The following is a 25,157-nucleotide window of genomic DNA, read 5'->3' on the forward strand; positions in this document are numbered from 1 at the left end:
GTGTGTGTGTGTGTGTGTGTGTGTGTGTGTGTGTGTGTGTGTGTGTGTGTGTTTTAGTTCAATAAAATGACAGTGAAAAAGTCACCTAAACATCATGTCGGGTCTGGATCGTTCACAGACATGAACTAAATGAGCTCCTGTTTTTACAACTGGAAATTATATGTATTGTCTGATTAGATAGCATTTTTATTATATATTTTTGGTGAAGTATAATCTGATTGTTAAAACTTACATGTATAACACTTAGGATGATAAATTCCTCGACAGCAAACAGTGTAATCCCAAACAAAGTCAGAACCATTAGCTGGACTGGACTGACTTTTCCCAGCAATGCTCCATAGGCAATCAAGCAGCCAGCCACGCAGAAATCAGCATTGATCAGGCTGAAGAAGGCAAAACAGCCAAAATGTAAAGGACAAGCAAGGAAATAAAAGAGCATTACTTCTCTGCACTGGCCTTGCGCAAGATCATCATATTTATTTGGCTAAGAGTGCACTTATTCCGAAATGAATGAACTAACAATGCTGCATTTTGTACACTTAACATAGATTCACATGGGTGGAAAATGAAAAGAAAACACATCTTAATGTGTTTCGGTAGAAACTATGCTGCCAGGACAGGGTCACGGTTTTGAATTACCCCATGTGGATCACTTTCTCTATCTCTATTTTACACACAAACACAGCTATCATATCTTTGGCAGCACTTCAGAAATAGCATAATTTCCCATTACCCCCAATTTCAGTCTAACTTCCAACCACAAACACAAACTCTTGGGTGGCTGAAAAACATCTTTGTGGCAATTTTTCAGACTGGTTTCTCCACCTACACTTTTTTCTTCTGGATACAGGTGGAAACATATTCCCATAGGAGAGACCGTATTTGAATCAAAGACAAGACCTCATAGCATGAATCACATTATTTCATAACATGACCTGTTATTTAATATCTGTAAGTCTTTCATTTAAGATTTTTTGTGTGTGAAGTGATTCCTTTAAATCATGAGCAATAAAACTGAACTATTACTTTTCAATTCCAATTCTGATCTTCCCATCAGCGTCCAGCCAGTGGAACCAGCCCTGCATCAGCAGTGCCCACTGAAGACCAAAGGCAGCGATGAGGAAGTTGAAACCTACTCCTCCGAAGCTGTATCGCTTAAGAAATGTCATGAGGAAACCAAATCCAACAAATATCATCACATGGACATCTTGGAAACCTAACAGAAAAATGTGATTAGAAGAGCAGTACAGAATAGAAGTAGAAAAAAGGAAAGGAATGGTAGTAGGGACAGCTTGGTGGCATAGTGGTTATAACGTTTTTACTTTCAAACTCATGTTGTGGATAGTCACTTACAGTCTGCCAACACACAACTAGAGTAAACAAAGTAAGTGTCTGAAGGGTTGATGCAAAAATTGTGGAAAGAGCGGAAAATCTAAAAGAGGGCCCATGTAGACAAAACTAGAAAAAAAAAGAATAAAAAAGAAAACCTGGCTTTAAACAATTTAGGGATGATTTGCACAGCAAATTAGCATTTTTAATATAAAAGTGAAATATATAAATCAAAGGTTTATTTATTAAAATAATTAATCATTGTGTAAAATGTGCTTGATATTTCTACATGTATCCAATGCAGTAAATTTCATTTGACCAGATTCCATTAAATGTAACATTTACATTGTGCTTATGTAACAAAATTACATGGAAACTTTACATGTAATCCATTTACTTCAAGTCAGCCTTCCATGCACCATGACTATATTTTATGTCTTAGTAAGCATGTGTTATGGATCTATTCATTTTCTTCGGCTCGTTCATTCAGTTGGGATAGAATGGTAAATGGACTGATTCTTATATAGTGCTTTTCTATTCTCCCGGAGTACTCAAAGCGCTCTATACAACATGCCTCATTCACCTCCACTCATACAAGCACTTCTAAACTCAAGTGCAACTAATTCACACTCTGATGAATGCATCAGAGGGCAATTTGGAGTTAGTATTTTGCCCAAGGATATTTGTATGCTGAGGAACCTTCCGATCAGTAGCTGATCTGCTCTACAACCTGAGCCACCCCACTCCCTGTCACAGCTGTGACAGAGACACACACACTGTGAAACACAGGGAGACAGAAAACCATTCACATTCGCACATAAGGCTAATTTAGAATCACTGTTAAACTAACGCGCATGTCTTTGAACTGTGGGAAGCCAAAATACCAAGAGGGAACGCATGCAGACACAGGAAGCATATGCAAACTGGGGGCATATGGGCAAACTGGGGTGGATTCAAACCCACAACCTTCTTGCAATGGGGTGATTCTGCCCCAAGTATGTACTATTTAAAGTACACGTTCTCTCAGAATAACTGAGCTTTAAATGTGACTATATAAAATCGTATGCAGAGATATTTTTGATTTCAAAAATGCTAATCACACCCATCGTTGTCCTTTTTTCTTTCTTAATCTGATACTAATTAACCTGTGATCTTTTATAGGTTACATTGTGTACTCTTGAATTTAGAGGAAAAACTGTCACCTTAAGAGCTCTGTCTACCATGCAGTTTACTTTTACAATATGTCATCAGGAGTCATGAGGGCTTATTAAATAACAGGGGGTAAAACGTGAAGATGACTCGAGGACTCTGTGTGTATTTACTGTTGCAGATTAGATGATGACATGTTTTGATGATGCAGAGTTACATCTAGTTACTTATGCAGGTGCTAACCCTTAGGGTTTGCAGGAAATGTCTTTAAAAGTAACACGGGCAGACCAGGAAAACGATGACAGTGATGATTTGGCAGTTTCCATGAATCTGGAGGGTCTGTAGTGCAAGTATGGACAACACCTGCCCAAAATCAAAATTTTGGGGTTTTTTTTTAAAATTAGGTTATTTATATATCTATCTAACTAAAGTTAGTTATATTTAATAAATTGTCAGGAATTGCATAACTCCATTAAATTAAGCCAAAAAAAAATCTGTCAGGTCTTAGAAGTTCAGATCAATCAAGATTAAAAGTATAAAAATCTAGAGATTATATTTACAGCTACACACTTGAAGAAGTGTTCTTTAATCATGAGACAGGCAGTACCTGACATGACTAGCAAATAGGATACATAGATACCAGCATGCACAGCAGCATTATTTACAACATAACACTGCAACTGTCTCACACGTTGTGGGGCGCAATAGGTGCCACTCAACTGTGAAACAATAAGCTGCAAATGTTTTAGCACAAGTTCTTTTTTTCTGTCTTCGAACTAACATAGCCAGCAAAGCCTGAGATGTTGCAAACTGCCTGCAGTTAAACTGATCAATTTAAAACCGGGTATTTTCAGTCTCCAATTTTAACGTGTATCAGGAAAAGAACTTCTCATCTGACATCCAACACCACATCTCAGATGGCTTAGCCTTATCGACAGCCTGACATTGACACTGTGGACTGTGTTGTAGAGTTTCCACAACCATACATCCAATATATCCACCCATGTTACATGATCTTTAAAATCTCATAATCTAAACAAAACATATTATCAAAATTAGACACACTTTATTGCTTAGTATGGACATTAAGCTTCTTCTTTTTCTTTTTCTTTTTAACAGGACGAGGCCTTAGAGGAGTCAAATCCTTGGGGAAAATTCACCTAGGAGTCAGATCTTTGTCAGCAATGTGAAGGTAATTTGTAAGGTTAGCATAATATGAGGTCTGAAACTGGTAAGCCAACCAGAAGCTTTTTACTGGACTGGAAAAAACTATTTGCTAGCAGAGATAAAATTATAGAACAAATATCTAATTGTACATAGAAATGGATACATTACAGAATTTACTGGTGAAGAAAGATAGAAATAAAGAAATTACTTACTTGGATATCTGAAGTAGAAGTCATTCTCAATGTCTGTTAAATTTAAATGTTTTCTGTGCTCTACCCAGTGCGCATCTGACTCGTGATCATAACGCATAAAAACCCCAAACAAGATGATCATGGCAGTCTGCCACACAATGCAAACGGCTGGAAGACTCAGATGAACATTGGTGTTCTTTTCACGATCACACATTTCCCTAAAGCTCTGACAAGCTCCCATTGCTTTTGATTACTTAAAATAGATTTTCTAAAAAATAATAATAAAAAAAACAACATATATGTATATATATATTTTTTTTTGGTTTTTTTTATTTTTATCTCAATGCCTTATTATCTGAATTCTGAATTATTCTGCTGAGCTGCTCTCTGCAAAAGTGACAGACGCTTTAAAGGTCTGAGCATTTTAGATTCAAGATGGGACTCTGAGGACACACCCACAGACTCTCCCTACAAATTGCAAGTCACATGCGACTCTTTTCAGTGATATCTAGATTTTGAATTTTGATTTTAGCATATTTTCAGTTTTTACTAAAATTTTGATCAAACCAAATCAAACTTTATTCACATCCTAAATAATCTGCAAAAACATTGTTCCTTAAATTTCATTGGTTAGGCTTTATGTTTGCTTAGCATGTAATATAACAGCGAGATTAACTTATTCCTTAGGACAAAAAGCCAATTTTTGGAAAACAAATGAAGCTTTTCAATAATAATAGAGGCTTGTTCAGAACTTGCAGTTAATGTTTTCTTATTTCTAGATGGCTACAGGGGACATTCTTCTCTCCTTGCTCAGGGCTGTTTCGATGAACTGTAAATAATGTCTAAGATGTCTAAGACAGGTTTGATTGAAACAGCCATCATTGGGTTTAAGGTTGAAACAAGTGTCCAGTTTTTTGTGCATTTTTCTGGTTCATATAAGCAAATTATAGAGAACAATTTCACTTTCACTTTCACATTAAAACATTTTATTGCACTTAGTGCTCAGAAACAATGAAAGCGGAGTAAAATAAAGAATCAGTAAACTGGAACAAATAATTTGGATTAAATATCCAAAACTTCAGGTCTTTTCAAAATAAAATTAAAATGCCTTTATTTTTTTCAGCAAGGTTATGAGCACTATATCCTTTTTAGTTGTCTTCCACATATGGAATTCCTATAGTGTTGCTATAACCTAACAATAGCTTAATATTGGAATGCATGTTATTTAAAGCTTGTAGTTCTGTCTCTGATCGAGACCAAATCAAACAAATATCTTTAATTAATCCCCAGCAAATAATATGTGTGAAAAACATGTTTTCCTGATTAAACACGAAGTTCCCATTTATCCAGGTATAGACCAGCAAAAGAAGGACTATAGTAACTCCCCTTAATCTGTTTAAATACTTTGCCCTGTCTGCTAAATAAATATAATAAATATTAAAACTGTCAAACCATTTTGAGCCATTATAGAAGAAAAAGAGCAAGTTGGCAGCCAAGTATACAGATTAATGTGCTATGAGTGATCCCCAGTGAGGAGCCTCATTACAACAGGTGAGCAGACAGCTCCTCTCGCTACTGCTGCTACCTTGGTGATGTCGTTCTAGCAAATGATTTGCTCTTCAGAGATTATGTTTAGCATTGATGTTTATCTGAGAACCATTGTCAGGCTTTCTGAAGTGAGTTTTTGAAATTCATAATGCCCGATGTAGTGTTGTTATTTGACAATAGCTGTGAACTAACTTTGGGCTTGTTGCGCAGTTTTATTTATGGTGGAGCCAGGATAACTGTCAGGTGACAGTTATTTAGGTAATGTTACCAATAACATTACATAACAAAGGAACGCGTTGGGTGACTGAAAGCGTAACATGCTGACGATTTGTCACATTGAGAACGTGTTGGGATAACAGCTGTGGAAAATACCCGGTATCCAAAACACAAGGACAAAATGCATCCTTCAAGCTGCTGGCTTTTACATAAGGCACGATCATCTTTTCACTACAAATAGACAAGAATATAGTATGTCAAGAATATTATGTCCAAATCTCAAAATGCCCCTATGCCTGATTTCCACAGAACTTACAGCCCTTAATTCTCAGTAATCTGCTCCTTTCTATTGAACCAATGCAAAACCTTTTGTACCCAATGACACTTATTGTTATTATATACTTTACTTGGAGAAATGTATCCTACCACCATGCTCCTTTTACACCAAACATAAAATGCTCACATGTAACAAATAGCAGTCACAATTGCTCTGTGCCACCACACCCAAGCTTCTCCTGACCCGATTAAACTTGGCTAAGAACAGCAATTCATTGTGCCACCACACCCAAGCTTCTCCTGACCCGATTAAACTTGGCTAAGAACAGCAATTCATTAAACAGACAGACACAAAACTCCATTCTTTAGTCACATTTTATTTGATATCAGTTTTGCGAAAACACATTCATTAACCAATTAAAGCACATTTTATCTTGTAAATATCATAAGTCTCAACATGTGTAATCTCTTTCATTGTACAGGGAAGATTCTGACACACATTCAGTACGGTATTGCAGTTTTTACAATTTAATTCAAAATCCAGAGGCCAGATTCATCCATTTATGCCATCAAAAGTCTAAGACCCTTCCAGCCCAGCTGTAAGTTGATGAAAATGACCGCACATTATGAACACAATAAATGTTCAGTAAGCTGCTGTTCCAGCTGATGAAACTCATCTTCAGGCAAAAGATAGCTCTGGATTACATCAACGACATCTTTCTCTGTCATGCGCTCAAAGTCCTTTTTGCTCTTAAAGGGTAAATGTCCAGCCAGTTCACATAGAGCAACATTAAAGGCAGACTCCTCTTTGGCACCGAAGCAGGATATTCTGGGCCACAGAGCAACGCGAACACCTTTTCTTGAACAGAAATCCTTTTCACCTTGCGTTTGAACACACGCCGGACTTCCTCTAGTCAAAAAGAGGTTATGAGCAATATTATCATTCACAAGAAAATCTGTGACTTCACAGATAGTTTGGGCCACTTTCTCCACCTCCTCTGATTCTGCATAAAACAAAAAGCCTGCCGGGAAATCCAAAATTCGATAAAATCCCTTTTCAGGACATAAAGGTTTAACTGGCTTAGACTCTATCTTGAGGGGATGGTCTAGGTAATATCCATGGAGGTGTAAATGATTGACAGATGCAAATGCTCCCAGACTGTTGAACCCCACACGGAAACCGGAATCAGAGCTCAGAAGCACAGCTTCAATGCCGACATGGATTGCAAACTTTGTCAGGATCTGTGGGTGACAGTGAGCAGGATCTGGGACAAAGAGACAATGTCCAAACTCAAGAGGGCTAACATTGACCAACACAACCATCTTCTGGGGTTGAGGACACTCTGCATTGTTAGTCAAAGGTGAACCTCCTTTTTTGTCCTTTATCATCTCAAATATGATTTCATCGTGTTTAATTTTGTTAAAGTTAAACTGCTTGGCATTAAACTCCTGCTTAATGCTCATGATCTCCTGTGGCTTTCTTCTCTCTATTCCTCTTTGGATATTCAGCTGAGCCACGTAGCCATGAGAACCCAGCAGGACCCGCGTTTTTAAATCCCCCAGATGGTAGCGAAATATGCCCCGTGCCATCCTGTCTGCCCAGCCGCCTTGGATGGCGGTGTCAAACTTTGTTGATGCAGAGTTTTTAGCGGAATTGTTTCCACTGATCCGATACACATCAGTGACGAAGTGCTGATGGCTATACACAAACTGGATGGACATGTTGGAATCTGTTGATGAGTGAAACAAGAGGAATTACATTTGATAACAGTCACTGAGGTCGGTCATTTAGGTCAGGCAGACACGTGTATGCATGTTTAGTTTACGTCATATCAATAATTTGGCAAATAACGTTTGTTTCACCGGCAATGCCAACAAAAAACCTATAGAAATACCTATAGTTACACAAGAAAACTAGAAAAAACATTAACATCTGGACGCTGAAACAAGTGATTGTATAACTTTCAAAAAATTCAGTTATCAGAGGCTTAATTAAGTAATTTTCATGCGGAAAGTTTGAACAAAGTTCCAGCTTTATTATCAGACAGTGCACTGGTATCAAACTAGTGTCTGAGGCAGTATAGCCTGCTATTCACCTCACAGAGCAATTTTACTTCATTCAATGGACGGCTTTTAATGATTCATGCATGATTGAATTGAATTTTACAGTGACCTTACCTCTTCACATTTGACACCGTGTCAAATCACAAACCGACAGCAGCTACAACGCCTGTTAACAACACGGTTAATTATTTTTCCCATTCAATCGAAAGGTTTATACATGTTTACATCTTCAATCAGATGTCTACAACCGGTTAGCTTGGCAAGCTAGCTTCGTGCTCTTCTTCGCTGGTGTGTATTAGTGCATTTCCGGCTCCTTGTTTCAGAATAAAAGATTCTGTGAAGCTAATCATAGACCTAAAGCGCTCATTTCAAATTAGTTTAATATATTAATATAGCATTAAAATAATAGTATTAACATTTGTATTTTTATGCTAGTACCACTGTAATGTATTTTTAGACTACTGACAAAGTGATTTTTGCATTACTGAAAAGAAATAGCTGTGGATTTTATGTCCAAATGGAAAGCATACTAAAAAAAATGCATGAAGTTTAACGTAAAACAAACCCTTTTCTCAAGGTGTCTCTTGTTCATTTAAAGGAACAGTGAATATAGGCTATTCAATTTTTTGTTTTTATAAAGAACAACAAAAATAGATTTCTTCAGCTATCAACGGTGCATTCTCCATTCTCTGTTACCAATTGTATCCCAGCTACCATAGGGCGAGAGCCACGGTACTAACACATAGAGACAGACAACCATTCACACTCACATTCAGATCAGAGGGCAATCTAGAATTAACTATCAACTAACCTTACCCCATTAACTGCATGTCGAGTTTACAACTGTTTATAAAACATATTTATTTGCTAAAGCCTTTGGCACTCCTTTAAGGGGTTGACTCAATTTGACTTTTTTTTTTTTAAACACATTTGATGTTATTTCTTTGTTTATGCTATTTGTATATGGCCCGCCCTCTTGGTCAAGATGGACATCACAATTCTGCCTAATCAAATTTTATGTATGTGGTTAGAGACCAGCCACATATAAGGTTAACCCATTCATCTGCCTCCTCCTCCACCACTCCTATGCCTCCTTCCACATTTCCACCTCAACCAGTTCCTTCTCATCTCCAGCTTCATCTCCGAAACTGAAGTCATCCCTCTAATACATGAAAACATGCTTGTTTAGTCCTAATATTGTCTCAATTTCTTATTGTCACCAGATCATACGTACGACTGTCCCATCTCTGGACAGCTAACAACGAGCCAGCTAAACAACCAGCTGGTTACGATGACCCAACATTATGCCAGATAATTTTAGGTTCAGGTGTCCAAAAAATAATTCTTTCCCTCTATTAAACAGTTTGATTACATTTTCACATCATACTAGAGTTTATTTGCTGTGTGTTTGAGTCCAACAATGTTAGATCCACTTCAAAGAAAGTTTCAATAACGCCAGTTGACGGCAGCTATCAACAGCAAAAAACTGCAGCACTTACCGACAGGAAGTTCAGGATATCCTAAGCAACTCACCTCAGCAATGCTGTCATCAGGCAGAAGTGAGCTTCACTGACTCATCAGCTCACATTAGCTTTCAGTTTTACAGCCTCCTCCAGAGTAAATAGATATGGACATATATTTACAGCTAAGGTAAACAGTGGACTGACAGCCTACACTCACTACAGCAGCCACCATAGCTAGGATTATGCACTTAAATTAGGATGGTTAAGAAAACAGAACTCAGTTGATTGCAATCTGCAATCTACTGACATCTAGTGGTGATATTCTACACACTACACCTTTAATACAATAGATCTAAAACTTTCCTTGGCACACCCAAGTTTAAAGCTTCCTCTTCCTTTTTATACTTCTTTTTTGGCTGCTCCCTTTGTGGTCGGTATAGCAGATCACCTGCTTCCATCTCATTCTATCTCTAGAATCATCTTCTGTCATACCAGCCCAATGTCCTGTTTGACTACATATATGTACCTCCCCTCTGGTCTTTCTTTTCTCCTCCTGCCTGGAAGCTCCATATTCAATATCCTTTGTCCAGTACATCCCTCCTCTACACATTTCCAAACTATGTCAGCCTTGCTTCTCTAAATTTGTCTCCAAACTGTTCAAACTGAACTGTACTCATTTCTAATCCAACAAAAATCTTAGCTGAAGCCAAAAAAAGTGTCAAACACCCACAATATTTATCAGTCACGAACACTGAAAAGGTCAGTAAAATAAGATTATTAAGCTTTTCTTTGCCTGCCTGTAGGTGTGTATTAATACCTAAATATGAAGTTACAGGGAAAACCCTCTTATAACAGGAATGGTACGTGGACAATATTTAAGTGATGAGACGTTTTCCATTTATCTCTAGCTGAGCCATGCAGGCTAAACTAATTTTGAAAGAATGAGCAGCTGGCCAATCCACCGCCATGCTTATTTTAGTCACTGAATGCTTTTGCAGATAAAGCAGGCAGTGATTGGCAGAGTTGTGTATCTGTGTCCTAAACGTTTGGGGCTCACAGCACTTTGGGCATCTTTGCCAACAAACTGATTAACAAGGGATCTAAATTTTCAGTTTAACTAAGAGAAACGATGGAAGAAAACAAGAATGAGGTAAGAAAGTCATCTTAAACGTCATTGTAATATAGTACAGAAAGCATTTAGGGATCCTCAAATGTCCTTTTAGTTGAGTTATTTTTTTCTGTGCATGTTGTTGTTTGCATGTTAAATGGGAGCCTTAAGACTTAAATAATAATACAGCTTTAATGTGTTCGTCAGAGCAGTTGGCAGTCTGGTTGGCCATGTCTGTAGTTATTTTTAACACCTTCAAGTGTTTCGGTTACACACATCTCACTCAGCAAGATAGCCTACTTTCTATTCTTGTTTAAAACTCACTCAGAGGGCTTTCTTTAACAAATGTAATACAGACTTTAAGTCACCAAATAACCAAATCAATATTATAATCTTGGAACAAGGTAAAATGTATTTTCCTATTTAAATGTATATATTTAATCTCATTTTCACTAACATTAAAAGTTACCCCTCTCTCTTGTAGATAGGAAAGAAAGCAGAAGATGAAGCTCACGTTCTAAATATAGACATGACACAGGATACTGAGGTTTCCCAGTCACCCTCCACTGTTATTGTTGAAGGTATGTTGCACATTCATCCTGTCTCTGCGGTGCATAGATAGCATGTATTCGTACTTTGTTATAAAGTTAAGTTAGAAAATGTTCAACAAATTATTAATAATAAATTCCATTAACATGTCTTTGTATTGAAGTATATAAAAGAAGGATGCTTCTCCCAAGATCAGTTTGTTTCATATGTTGATTAAAATGCCTTAGATAAGCTTAAATAACTAGCAGTGTTCGTTTTTAACAGTGTAAAAGCAGTAGATTCGTTTTAGAAAATCCTCAGACATATAATTTTGTGATTTCTTCAATGTACAATACAAATTGTACATAAAAGCTGAGAAATATGCCAATGATGCCTCTTGTACATCGTCTTATTATCTTTTAGGAGATACCTATGTCATTTCCATATATGTATATATATATATATATATATATAAATTGCAATTATAGCTTGTTATTCTGCACTACAGGCCAGCCTTCTTCTGCTGGAGAAAATGGAGAAATCAGCCCAAATGTCCAACCCACCCCCATCACAGATAAGGAAAATGCTATTAAGCCAAAACTCCAGATTACTTTTACAACATTCACTGTCAAGAATGGTGAAGAGTTAAAAGTAGAGGTCCCAGTCTTGGGGAACCCAGCACCAAAAGTTGAATGGAAAAAAGATGGCCAGGGAGTAAAAGAAACATCAAGGCTAGAGATTTCAACCACACCATCATTAACAGTCCTTCATATCAGACATGCTATCAGGGAGCACTCTGGTCAGTACTCTGTCACTGCAGCCAACAGTGCTGGAAAATATACAGGGGAAATCACCGTGGTTGTTCTTGAAAAGCCAGACCCTCCCACGGGACCTGTCACGATTGATGAAGTCAGTTCAGACTATGTTACCATCTCTTGGGAGCCACCTGAATACACAGGAGGCTGTCAACTAGACAACTATGTAGTGGAGAAACGGGAATCTACAAGTATGGAGTGGCAGACTGTTTCTGCAACTACAGTAAGAACCACAATCAAAGTTACCAAGTTGAAGACAGGAAGTGAATACCAATTCAGAGTGTTTGCAGAAAATAGATATGGAAAAAGTACTGCAATCACATCACCCATTGTAGTTGCACAATATCCATTCAGTGTTCCTGCTGCCCCAGGCACCCCCTTTGTTTCCACTGTTACAAAGTACAGCATGGTGGTTGAATGGGAGCCTCCAGTCAGAGATGGAGGCAGTCCTGTCATTGGCTATCACCTTGAACGCAAAGAAAAGAACAGCATTTTATGGACCAAACTTAACAAATTTGTTATACCGGATGCTCGCTTCAAAACAAGTGGGCTTGAAGAAGGTATTGAGTATGAATTCAGAGCCTTTGCTGAAAATATTGCAGGGCTCAGCCCATCTAGCAGGATATCGGAATGCTATGTGGCAAGAGACCCCTGTGATCCACCTGGTAAACCTGAAGCCGTTGTCATTACGAGAGAGAACATTACACTCCAGTGGGCAAAGCCCAAATATGATGGTGGAAGCAGTATTACAGGCTATGTAGTAGAAAAAAAGGAGCTCCCAGATGGCAGGTGGATGAAGGCAAACTTTACAAATGTTATTGAGAATCAGTTCACAGTCACATGTCTGACAGGAGGACAAAGTTATGAATTTAGAGTAACTGCTAAGAATGGGGCTGGTGTTTGGAGTCCACCTTCAGAATGTGTAACCATCATTGCACAGGATGTTATTGAAGGACCCACAGCATCAGTTGATCCCAAGTTCAAGAGTACTACAGTTGTTCAGGCTGGAGAGACATTCGTCATTGAAGCTGATTACTTTGGAAAGCCTCTTCCAGCAGTAACATGGTTGAAAGAAGGAAGAGAAATCGACAAAGTCACACCAAGAATGGAGATCAAAACCACTCTCACACATACAACCCTGACTATCAGGGACTGTACACGAGCAGATGGGGGACACTTTCTCTTAAGCCTCACTAACATTGGTGGAACTACTTCTGTCCCAGTAAATTTGAAGGTCCTGGATAGACCTGGTCCTCCTGATGGACAACTGAAGGTAAAAGTTATCAGTGCAGAGAAATGCAGTCTTCATTGGAATCCCCCCTTAAATGATGGAGGTGCAACTGTTTCTCATTACATCATTGAAAAAAGGGAGACCAGTCGTGTTACATGGACAGGAGTTGAAGCTCATGTTGAAGCTCTCAGTTACAAAGTAACAAAACTGGTACCTGGCAAAGAATATGTATTCAGAATTGCTGCCGTGAACAAATATGGTGTTGGTGAATTTTTGGAATCAGACCCCTTAATTGCACAAAATCCTTTCACACCACCAAGTGCACCTTCTACACCTATAGCTACAGCTGTGACCGGTGACTCGGTAACATTAACATGGGAAAGGCCTGAGACTGATGGAGGTTCAGAGATTGATGGCTTCATTGTGGAGAAACTTGACAAAGAGGGTGTCAGGTGGACTAAATGCAACAAGAGAAGACTAAATGATTTGCGTTTCCGATGTACTGGGCTCACAGAGGGGCATTACTACCAGTTTAGAATACTTGCAGAAAACGCAGCTGGTGTGGGTGCTCCCAGTGATCCAAGTGAATATATAAAAGTATGTGAAGCTACTTACCCGCCTGGTCCACCAACCAACCCCAAAATGACAGACTATTCTAGCAGTACTGTGTCTCTGACTTGGTCAAAACCAATCTATGATGGAGGAGCCACCATCAGTGGATATGTAGTAGAGATGAAAGAAGCAACAGATGATGAGTGGATTACATGCACACCAAGCGCAGGTGTAGAGGACACAAATTACACTGTGAAAAGACTGAGAGAAAATGCAGAGTACAATTTTCGTATTCGCGCCATAAATGCTGCTGGAGTCGGAGACCATGTGGATCTACCTGGGTCTGTGGTTGCAGCTGAAAAAGTAGAGGCACCAGAGATTGAGCTGGACGCTGCCTTGAGGAAGATTGTCAGCGTTCGAGTCTGTTCCACTTTACATCTCTTTGTTACCATCAGAGGAAGGCCAGAGCCTGAGGTTAAATGGTCAAAGGAAGGTGACACCCTCAGTGAGCGTGCTCAGATCGAGGTAACAAGCTCCTATACTGTGCTACTCATTGAAAATGTCAACAGAAATGATACTGGGAAGTATGTGTTGACGGCTTCAAACTGCTGTGGCTCCAAGTCAGCATTCATCAATGTGAAAGTTTTGGACTCTCCCAGTGCACCAACAAACTTGGAGGTTAAGGATGTAAAGAAGGATTCTGTGTCCATCTCTTGGGAGCCACCTTTGATTGATGGAGGAGCAAAGATTTCGCACTACATTGTAGAGAAGCGAGAGGAGACTAGAAAAGCATTCACAAGCGTCTTTAGCAACTGCATGAGGAATTCATATAAGATCGACAATTTACAGGAAGGATGCTTCTATTATTTTCGTGTCCTGGCTGTGAATGAGTTTGGCACTGGGCTGCCAGCAGAAACCACGGAAGCTATTAAAGTCTCTGAGGTGCCCCTGCCTCCTGGCAAGATCACACTCAACGATGTCACATGCAGTAGTGCAAGACTCTCTTGGGAAAAGCCAGCCCATGATGGAGGAAGCAAAATCACATGTTATATTGTAGAAATGCAAGCTAAGGGAGATGACACATGGACAAAATGTTCAGAGAGTAAAGCGCTTGATGCAATTATTGATGGCCTGACAAAAGGAAAAGAGTACTTCTTTAGAGTGTGTGCAGTGAATCAGAAGGGAAAGAGTGAGCCAAAATGCCTGCTGGCACCTGTGATAGTAAAGGATACCAGTACTGAGCCTATGATCAGTCTGCTGTCCAACACATTCAGTGTGAAGGCAGGAAATGATTTAAAGATCGATGTTCCATTTAAAGGGGTACCACCACCAACAGCAACCTGGAAAAAAGACTGCAATGCACTGAAAGAGACAAGCAGAGTAAATGTGAGCACATCTGACACGTCATCTCAGATCATTATCAAAGATGCAACCAGGATAGATGTTGGTGTTTATGAGGTGACCCTGAACAACTCCGTTGGAACCACCTCTGCTCAAATATTTGTTAATGTTTTTGAAAGGCCTGGTCCTCCAGCAGACCTCAGTGTTGATGGTGTCAGTGCTGACTTTGTGTCTCTGTCATGGCAGCCTCCACATTACACTGGTGGATGTCAAATCACTAATTATGTTGTTGAGAAAAGAGATACAGGCAGTACATTATGGCAGAGTGTATCAGCTACAGTTGCAAGAACATCAATCAAAATTTCCCGTCTGACACAAGGCACTGAATACCAGTTTCGTGTCGCTACAGAGAATCGCTATGGAAAGAGCCAATTCACTGAGTCAGAGCCTGTTGTTGCTCAGTATCCCTTCAAGCCACCTGGCTCACCACCCAATCTTCATGTTGTGCAGGCCTCAAAGTCTGTTATGGTCATTGCTTGGAGCAAACCGGAGAGTGATGGCGGCAGCCCTATTATTGGGTACCATATTGAATGCAAAGATCAAAGCAGTATTCTGTGGAAAAAATTGAACAAAAGCCCAGTGACGGAAAACCAGTATAAGGTGACAAGTGTTGAGGAGGGTCTTATATATGAGTTCCGGGTGTGTGCAGAGAATATGGCAGGTGTTGGACCCTGTAGCAAGCCATCTGATCCTGTAGCAGCTAGAGACCAGTGTGACCCCCCAGGCAACCTCACTGTCACCAATATAACTAACACTTCAGTAACTCTCTCGTGGGACAAGCCAGAATATGATGGTGGCGCTAAAATAACTGGTTACATTGTTGAGCGCAAAGAACTGCCCGATAGTTGCTGGCTTAAGTGTAACTTCACAAACTTATTGGACACCTTCTTTGAAGTGACTGGCCTTACAGAGGGTGAACAGTACAACTTTCGTGTTATTGCAAAGAATGCAGCGGAGCTCTTCAGTCCACCCTCTGAAACAACCGGACCTGTCACAGCACAGCACAATGTAGAGCCACCCAAAATTATCTTGGAAGACAAATTTCGACAGGTAGTGGTTGTCAAAGCAGGAGACCTCCTAAGAATAGAAGCTGTCATCTCAGGCCACCCCAACCCTACAGTGTTTTGGCTGAAGAATGGTAGAAATATTGGCACCACAGGACGAGTTGAAATAACCGCAACAAAAACGCATACCTCTCTGCTTATCAGAGAAAGTGTTAGGAAAGACTCTGGGCAGTATACTCTTACTCTCCAGAATACAGGGGGCACCACATCTAAGGCTATCACCTGCAAAGTACTAGACAGACCTGGTCCACCTGCTGGACCCCTTGAAGTTTCTGGACTTTCAGCAGAAAAGTGCACCCTCTCATGGGGAACTCCTCATGAGACTGGTGGGGCGGAGATCATGTACTACATTGTTGAGAAATGTGAAACCAGCCGTGTTGCCTGGACCCTTGTGTATGGTGACATGATGTCAACTACTTGCAAGATAACCAAACTTCTCAAAGGAAACGAATACCTGTTTAGGGTGAGGGCAGTCAATAAATATGGTGAGGGTGAGACTTTGGAAAGTGACCCAGTCAAGGCCATGGATCCTTTTACCATCCCATCTGCTCCAACAGATGTTGAGGTCACAAGTGCAACCAATGAAGCGATGACTATTTGCTGGAAGACGCCCGCCTCTGATGGTGGCAGCCGCATCAGCGGTTACATTGTAGAGAAAAGGGAGAAGCAGGGCATCCGTTGGGTCCGGGTCAATAAGAAGCCAGTCTATGACCTACGAGTCAAAGCCTCTGGTCTGCATCCGGGATCTGAGTATGAATTCAGAGTCTTTGCTGAGAATGCTGCTGGGCTAAGTGAACCAAGTTTGCCATGCCCACTCACCTTGGCAGAGGATCCAAAGTTTCTTCCTTCCCCTCCAGTAAAGCCCACTATAATTGATTCATCCAGATCTTCAATCACTCTGTCATGGAACAAACCGGTGTTTGACGGTGGAGCGGCAGTTACAGGGTACAAAGTTGAATTCAGAAAATCAACAGAAGAAGACTGGACTGTTGCTGTTCAGAACACAGATAGGACAGAGTTTACAGTAACTGGACTCACATCGGGGACAGCATATGTTTTTACTGTCAGATCCATAAATAAAGTTGGTATTAGTGAGCCTAGCCCAGAAACAGACCCCGAAGTAGCTACAGAGCGAGAGGAGAAGCCTGAGATTCACATTAACCCTGAGATGAGAAAGACTCTGCCTGTTAAATGTGGCAGCTCCTTCACATTGACGGTGCCTTTCACAGGGAAACCTGTTCCCAGTGTGTCATGGGAGAAAGCAGATGTTGATCTGCGAGTCAGAGGAATGATCAACACCACGAGCTCTGCCACCTCTATCACAGTGGAACGAGCAACACGTGATGACTCTGGCAAATATACTGTCAAACTGCAAAATGCTGCTGGATCTGCCTCTTTGACCCTAAATGTGAGGGTTTTAGATTCACCTGGTCCCCCGGCTCATATAATAGTTAAAGATGTGACTAAGAACTCTGCCACTGTTACCTGGGACATTCCTGAGAATGAGGGAGGGTCTCCCGTGAAGAACTACCTTGTAGACATACGAGACATCAGCAGAACGGGATGGATAAGACTTACTGACAAGTGTCGCCGATTGTCTTACAAGGTGGCCGACCTGGAGGAGGGAGGAATCTATTTCTTTAGAGTCACAGGAGAAAATGATTACGGGATTGGGGTTCCAGCTGAGACCAGAGAGGGAACAAAAATGACAGGTAACACTTAAGATTAAACACACCATCAGCTACAAGAATTCTTTCGCAAAAATCCATGTTAAAACCTCACTTGCACACTTTTACATGCTGTTTTACCTCTGTTTTTGCTTTAGATACAACAGACTGGGAGACAAATCCAGGAGCCTAGCTTGCCCCACGTTAAGATAATCATCTCCTGAAATTTGGAGATATTCATCGGGGTTTTTTTGGTTTTTTTATAAAAATAGAATACATTCAATTTTGTTTTAAGATGTTCTTTGTCGATTGAGTTCAAATCAAAACATATTTTGTAAAACGAAGGCAATAAAAAAAAAGTTATTATTAATAGCTCGTGCTGGTGAACAACCATTCTGAGGAATTATGATGTATCAGTTTCTAACTTTATGGTTCAAATGTCTTTATTTATGTAAAGGAAAACAGTTTCAGGCAGCACACAAAAATTCAGAGACTCTGGAATTCTGTATTGCTTAAGGTTATCCCTGCTGGGATAAAACACATGCAGATATGTTTTTGTCTTTTGCCTAACATGAGAGTCAGAGTATAACGAGTTGACAAGTTAGTCTCATGTCCCTGTACTTTTCTGTCTTTTGTTTGGGGAAGTAACCTGATTAAACATGTACATCATATTTATGCCAAAGATTTATTTATTTTTCTTTCTGAACATGTCGGACAAACATATATGTATGCTTTGGGTTGACTTTATAAAAATTCTCTCACCTATGTTATTTATGCTGACAAGACAATATTACTTTATAGGAGGTAGGAAAACCAGCAAGAACACTTTTATTCTCAAAACCATAGTTCTACATCTATGTTTGCCTTTTTATTTTACTATTTCTGGAGGAGTTTAGGAATGGTTAAATAAGAACTGACACATTAAAAAAAAATTCCGTTCTGTATTAAAAATACAAAAAACAAATTTTAAAAAAACGTGAAAAAAGTAGATTTGTCCAGGTCAGGTTATACACCAAAGATGGAGGAGAAGAAAACATGGAGGTAAATTCAGATTCAAGATATGAAGTATCTATGTTTTATCATCTGAGAGGGGGTCCCCTTCACCAAAGAAGCAAGAACACAAAGAAAAGAGACAACAGAATAAGCATCCTCAAGCCCAATCTCCTGAACTGAAAACACATGAAAACATGGATAAATGTGCTTATTTATTTCTGATATGTGTGTGAATGTGTGTGTGAATGGGTGGATGACAGGTTGTGTAAAGCGCTTTGGGGTCCTTAGGGACTAGAAAAGCGCTATACAAATACAGGCCATTTACCATTTACCATATTGTCACAATTTCTTCTTGTCAGCAGATTTGACATGCAATCCTGTTGTGTCCAGACAGATGACAATAAGCCAGCTAAACAAAAACAGTTGACTATAAGCTAAAATTATGGTACAGTCTAAGTTTTAAGTTTCTGATCTCCATTGGTTGACTAAAACAAGTTTATTGTTGTTATATTATAGCAGCCACCATAGTTACAATTATGCACTTGGATTGGGAGGGGTATGAAAACAGAATTCATTTGACTGCAATCTACAGACATCTAGTGGTGAGATTTTACATACTATTACTTTAAAGATCATCAATTAACCTAACCCCACTGATGCTGTGAGAAGATAGTAGTAGTCACCCTCATACTGAATACTCATTCAGTTTCAGATAAGTCTTGGTTTATATTAATTTAAGCAACTTTCTAAATCTACTGAAAATAAATAGTGATGTTTTTTGCAAATTAATCTTTTTGATATCTTTGCTTAAATACACTTTTAAAATAATAATTTAAACAACTACAAAGAGAATAAATTAAGCCTTTGTGAGCTAAGGAAACAATTTATTATTATTATTTTTAAATAATACAATAGGATTGAATGGATTACTATTATTTTTAGATTATGACATAAATGTGTCCAGTAAATACTCAGGACCATAGAAATGTTGTGCAATAATATTTTATATGTTTTAACATATGTTTGTAATGTTTGTTTTGTATTTATGATTATGGGGTTGCAAGTATAATTAATTGGGTTGCAGATCAGTGATAGTATTAGAGGGTGTGTTGTTGTTTTTTCAGAAAAAGATGCTGTGTAATTTAAAGGATTATGAAAGTCAAGAATAACCGTAGTTATACAAATAAAGAAAGGAAACATTATTTTGTCTTCTTTGGTAATATGTGGAACTGGGTTGGACTGGTTAGAATGATACAATCGACTGTAATACTAGTGATTCTATCACTAGAGACCCCACAATAATAGGACTCGCAGGGCTTTATTTTTATGCTACGAAAATAAAAGCTACTCCTTGTACTTGAGTACATTTCACTGCTCACGTCTTACTTATAAAAGTGTTTTTAGTATCCTTATTTATATCAACGACCTTTACCCACTTCCAGTCGGTCTCCTCTTTTATTTTGTTATCTCAACGAAAATCAAGTAATGATGACAAAATTGTGAACAGGAATCAAACTGAGTTTTTCCTTTTTTTAAACTTTCCAAAGAAAAAAAGGCCACTTTTTTAAAGGTTTTGCATATACGTCACTATAGAAACCGCTACGTTACACCCGACAAGGGGAGGACGCTTCTAGTCAGAAACCGGAAGTAAGCGAAGCAGAAAACATTAGCCGTTCAGTAGTTTTGCGGGTTACTGTTAACTACGGCAAAGTACAATTTGGAGTTGAAAACTTCGACATGGGAACTACGGCGAGTCAACTTTCGAAAGAGTCGCTCTCAGAATATCAGGTAAGTCCCGAAAGCAAAGTCTCCACAGGCAAACTTTACCTATTTTCTTAATGGACGAGTGGAAGTGTTTTTTACGCCCTGTAATAACGTTAAAGGAAGAGCGTAATAGCTTTGTTAGCCTGACGTTTCAAAGGAGAAATAAAATGATAAGCGTCCTGGTGCTCAAATAACCAGTATTATTTACATTTGTAGTTGATGTAATTCGTATTGATTATATATAACGTCTGCGGAAATACTATTAAAAACAAGTTACGGTCACTAGCCTAATAACAACCAATACTGTTGCTCAGACTCTTTAAAAACATCCGTTTGAGGGTAAAAGTTACAAATTTATGTTAATAAGTGATTGTTGTCTTTGCACTGATGCTTACATTTACTTTGCCTTTGTTTTGGAAGAAGAAAGAAGCGCTTATTGTTGAACTGAGGGTTACTAAACTCAGAGAAAATGTATTCATAAATATATGTGTCATATATGTGTCATCCTTTTATCTCCTGTTTGAACAACTTCAGTAATTAAAATCAGGTACGCACTGAGTGGGTCCGGGCTGTCTTGTCTTTGTTTTGTTGTTCATTCAAAGCTCAGTTTGAAAACTGTTTATTATTGTTTAATGTATCACTTTTTATATGCTTTTATTTTTCTTGTTAAATTAAGAAGATGCCTGTTTATTTGAACAAGAAGCTCCTCAACTTCTTAAAGGACTAACCCTTACATATATTTTTAGGAGCTGACCTTCCTGACAAAACAAGAAATTCTTCTGTAAGTGACAAGCTGCAAGTCATCATACTAACAAAAACATTTTGTCTTCTGCTGGTTGTTGTAATGTGTGATATATTTTTCTCTTTTTTTGCAGTGCTCACAAGAGATTCACAGAACTGCTTGAGAAACATGAAAAAGAACAAATAGATGCCAGAGTACCAAAAGGCAGGATTATTACTCTGCCTGAGCTCAAGGTGAAAAGATTTTAACAAAGCATATGCATTACATTGTTTTTATGTTTTGTTTTTTGTGTTAATGCTTGATTTCTATGTTTATGGGATTATATTGTAATTCATGCTCTGAAGGAAATGCTTCAGTGGCTGGTAATCTGTTCTGACCTTTGTACTCATTCCCGTTACAGTCCAACCCCTTCAAGGAAAGAATCTGCCAGGTGTTCTCAACCTCTGAACAAAAAGATGGAAGCCTCACTTTTGAGGACTTCCTGGATCTTCTGAGTGCCTTCAGCGACTCTGCTACTCTGGAAATCAAATCCCACTATGCATTCCGCATATTTGGTAAAAAACAAAACAAAACAAAAAAACCTTGATAAAAAGTGATATAGTTATTTTTGCACACAAATATGTCAGTCTACGAAATGCTAACCAGTCTGCTGCTTTCAGACTTTGATGATGATGGAACCCTTGACTGTGCTGATCTGGAGAAGCTGGTTAACTGCTTAACTGGTGAGACAAACGATGCAAAACTTTCCTCCACGGAAATGAAGCAGCTCATCAGCAACGTGAGATTACTGAGTTTGTCTTTATAGTTGTAGGGGGTGGTTATAAACTGCGTGTGGGATGGTATACTGATGTGTCAGTAAGCCTAACAATGTCTTTCTTTTCCATGTCTGCGTGTTGTTTAGATTCTTGAAGAGTCAGACATCGACAAGGACGGAACTGTGAACCTCTCAGAGTTTCAGCACGTCATTTCAAGGTCACCAGATTTTGTCAGGTAACTAGAAATCCAGCTGCTCCAAACACCAATAATTATTTGCATTTATAAGTGTCCAATTGATTCACATTTGATTTATCCACAGTTCCTTCAAGATTGTGCTCTGAAGACTTCCAGTGGACCTTGGAGATGCATGCACCTTTTTAATTTTAGTGTATAATTTTAAATCAGAACAATTTTAATTACTTGCCTTAAATTATATTTACCTGTGGATTTTGCTGCCTTAACTGTTTTATGTCATTTGTCAAATATAAACCCTTTTTAAACATCTGTTTGAAGAAAAAATAAAAGTTTCACCAAAAAGTATTGAGTTGAGTTTTTATAGAGAAAAAAAAATGAACAAAGAAATTTAGTTAAGTCTTTGTGTTTGTAGGAGAAATTTACAACTGTTGTCCAAAGTTCACTGTGCTTAACAAGTGCATTTTGTGCTATTTTCAGCACAAGCTACTTCCTCCTTTACAACAGCAGCAAATGTGTTCCATGTCCCGCACACCACATCAAGCACACGCATCTGCTCAGCCCTGAAAAACTCCACACGCTGCGGCTCATCCGAACTAGTTACTGTTTGGTGTCCAAGCTGGCCGTATTCCCCTGTAAAGGTAATAAAGGCAAAGATGCCAAAAATCTTGGCGTTCACTTTGATTTGAATGATACTGATGTGAGTATTTCACTTAGATGTAACACATTTCTAAAACCAAAACTCACCCCATCCCCAAGTGTAGAGGTCACCAGTGGCTGAAAATAAGAAATTGTGACACGATGATTGCTAGAAAATGTGCATCCCGGTAAAACAACTGTCAGAAGAGATTCCTTACTTGTTACTGCAGCTGTGTGGCGGGAACCACAGCTTACTGCTCGGATTTCACATGATGAAGAGACGTCCAGCAGAGCGGGGAACGCCTGGATTGATATGAACACATCTTCATGCTCCTCTTCCTCCTTTAGCTTTTCATCTGGTGGTGTGCTGGTATCGCAGCATAATTCTCCTGTTTGATAAGGTCAGTGGTTCAAAATGGATGTAAAAACTGCCTCTTCAATAGAACTCTTTAAAGCAGTGCACATTTCAGGACAGACCTGTTTGTTGACTAGTTTTCTGCTGAGATTTCCTCAGACCTCGAGAAGGAAGTCCAAGCTGGCCGCTCTCATTCCAGCCCCACACATAAAGGTCACCCCCATCTAAGAACAAAAAGATCCTCTTCAAATCCTTTTCAAACCGAGTGTAACTTGTCCAAATCTTTATTTGACATTTACCACTAATACAAGCTGAGTGCCAGCCTCCTGTAGCCACATGGGTCATGGGCATCCCCCAGAGTGCCTCCACTACTCTGGGCTCCTCCTCAGAGGTGAGCACGCCATGCCCCAGCTGACCATGGCTGTTACATAAACACATGCATGCATAGGAAGATTACTTATGCTTATTTGTTGTTTATGCATGAAACTGCTGCTTCTCACATGTTCAACAAAGACATATGTGTGAGTGGCTCCACCTGCCCAGTCCCCAGCTGTACACTGCTCCAGTGGCAGTAAGAAGAACGGCATGCTCTGCACCCAGTGCTAGGCTCCTGGCTTTCAGGTGTCCTGGTAAGGTGCAGTAGAAGGGAGGCTTTAAGGCAATGTAACCTCCAGGGACCAATGGCAAATTCACATCTATAAAAATAAATAAAAAGTAATATTGAGACTCTGTAATTTCATACATCATTATTAATGTCTGTCTAGCCAGATAAGATATTAGCATACACATTACCAGAGCCCTCTGCGTCGGTTTTTATATCCATGCTCCATGATGGACTCTTCTCCCTCTTCTGCAGATCCCAGGTCTCAATCCTGTCTGGGAAGGCCAGGGTCAAGTGCGATTCACTGATGAATACATCCTTACAACCACGGCTCTCTATTTTAGAAATACCACAGTCCTCGCTGGAGACCGATTCACCAAAACCTGCCAAGCTCAGGCAGCTGTCTCCTGACAGAAACAACAAACAACAAAACAAGAGCTAAGCTAAAGCAATAGATGTATTAATCCTCAGGACTCAGGCGATGTCTTTGATACACTCACCCTCTAAATGTAAAGATGCTCTTCGACTCCAGCTCACTCTGATCTGACTTGTCTTCAAGCAGCATCTACTTCTATCCACGTGACTGCTGAGCTCTGCTGGGTGACTTATTTTGACTTGGTGGGGCGCGCTGCTACTTTCTCCTCTGCCTGACTTTTCCTGGACACATATCTGTCCAAAGGCGTTGAAACCGAAGCCAAACCAGCGCATCTGAACACCGAGCAGCTCAACAGAAGCTGTTCGCAAAACTAACCTACGGTTGCGCTTATTTTATTTTTTTTTAATACAGCAGGAGCACAAGCGGCGAGAGATGATGACGAGTGGCGAGGGAGGAGCATGTCATTTAAATCGTCTTTAAAGAGACATACACCAAGTTCATGTTTATTGACAGTATTTAAGGTTGCTCTGTTACTACACGTTACACCGAGATTATTGTGAACAAAAGCTGTGCATCAGGCATATACCTCGGGCTTTTCATAATGTCTTATAAATAGCTGGCTCACTAAGTGTGAAATGTGCGTGCGCATAAACAGTTGTACAATAAAAAGTTGTACAGACATGGAAGGGTTGGCTTTTTTGATCCAGATTGTTATGTGGCCTAAGTGGCCTGGCTCACTTACGTAGCAGATCAGCTGGACTGTACATGATCACTAAACTAAATTGAGTTTGAAACCCCTGCCATAAATTATAAAATGTGCACCACAAACTTTGATAGGACAACTTGTGTCACATTTCTTATTTAGTTTGGAAAGTTGTAGAATGGCCATTTTAATAATATAAAAATTCTCAGAGCAGTCACTGGCACCCCTCATCCTCCTAGCAGATGTACCTATGATGTCAGTTTCAAA

At 39.3% G+C, this 25,157-nt stretch overlaps 4 protein-coding genes across 6 annotated transcripts in view; 2 read left to right on the forward strand and 2 right to left on the reverse strand.

Annotated features, from left to right (window-relative positions):
• Positions 1–9,505, reverse strand: part of rhcgb (Rh family, C glycoprotein b) — a 14,497-nt gene extending 4,992 nt beyond the window's left edge. The window contains exons 1-3 of one of the 2 annotated variants that reach the window (XM_013912018.1): positions 9,474–9,505; positions 1,027–1,216; positions 233–383 (exon numbers count right to left, since the gene is read on the reverse strand). In XM_013912018.1, coding sequence (XP_013767472.1) covers positions 233–383; positions 1,027–1,196 — 321 coding nt within the window. In that variant the 5' untranslated portion in view covers positions 1,197–1,216; positions 9,474–9,505. Of the gene's footprint in view, positions 1–232; positions 384–1,026; positions 1,217–3,857; positions 4,078–9,473 lie in introns of those variants that run through there. The other variant, XM_013912017.1, reaches the window with a different exon arrangement.
• Positions 6,127–24,624, reverse strand: gdpgp1 (GDP-D-glucose phosphorylase 1). Of its 2 annotated transcripts, XM_013912016.1 has the most exons (8): positions 24,312–24,624; positions 24,003–24,218; positions 23,746–23,905; positions 23,510–23,631; positions 23,333–23,434; positions 23,074–23,244; positions 22,964–22,993; positions 6,127–7,606 (listed from the first exon to the last, which is right to left on the reverse strand). In XM_013912016.1, the coding sequence occupies exons 1-8, from the start codon at positions 24,517–24,519 to the stop codon at positions 6,501–6,503; spliced, it is 2,115 nt and encodes a 704-aa protein (XP_013767470.1). In that variant the 5' UTR covers positions 24,520–24,624; the 3' UTR covers positions 6,127–6,500. The 2 variants fall into 2 exon arrangements, with proteins under 2 accessions (XP_013767470.1, XP_005737703.1); XM_005737646.2 differs by lacking the exon at positions 22,964–22,993.
• Positions 10,393–18,701, forward strand: LOC102198257 (titin-like). The gene is made up of 4 exons (XM_005737644.2): positions 10,393–10,553; positions 10,996–11,092; positions 11,548–17,814; positions 17,928–18,701. The coding sequence occupies exons 1-4, from the start codon at positions 10,533–10,535 to the stop codon at positions 17,960–17,962; spliced, it is 6,420 nt and encodes a 2,139-aa protein (XP_005737701.1). The 5' UTR covers positions 10,393–10,532; the 3' UTR covers positions 17,963–18,701.
• cib1 (calcium and integrin binding 1 (calmyrin)) lies at positions 20,335–22,538 on the forward strand. Its single transcript, XM_005737643.2, has 7 exons — positions 20,335–20,550; positions 21,273–21,307; positions 21,402–21,501; positions 21,669–21,822; positions 21,928–22,046; positions 22,170–22,258; positions 22,344–22,538. The coding sequence occupies exons 1-7, from the start codon at positions 20,500–20,502 to the stop codon at positions 22,363–22,365; spliced, it is 570 nt and encodes a 189-aa protein (XP_005737700.1). The 5' UTR covers positions 20,335–20,499; the 3' UTR covers positions 22,366–22,538.
• Positions 24,625–25,157: the final 533 nt, after the last annotated feature.

Source organism: Pundamilia nyererei, unplaced genomic scaffold (genome assembly GCF_000239375.1).
Source record: "Pundamilia nyererei isolate P.nyererei 1_Seehausen unplaced genomic scaffold, PunNye1.0 scaffold00078, whole genome shotgun sequence".
NCBI classification, from domain to species: Eukaryota; Metazoa; Chordata; class Actinopteri; order Cichliformes; family Cichlidae; genus Pundamilia; species Pundamilia nyererei.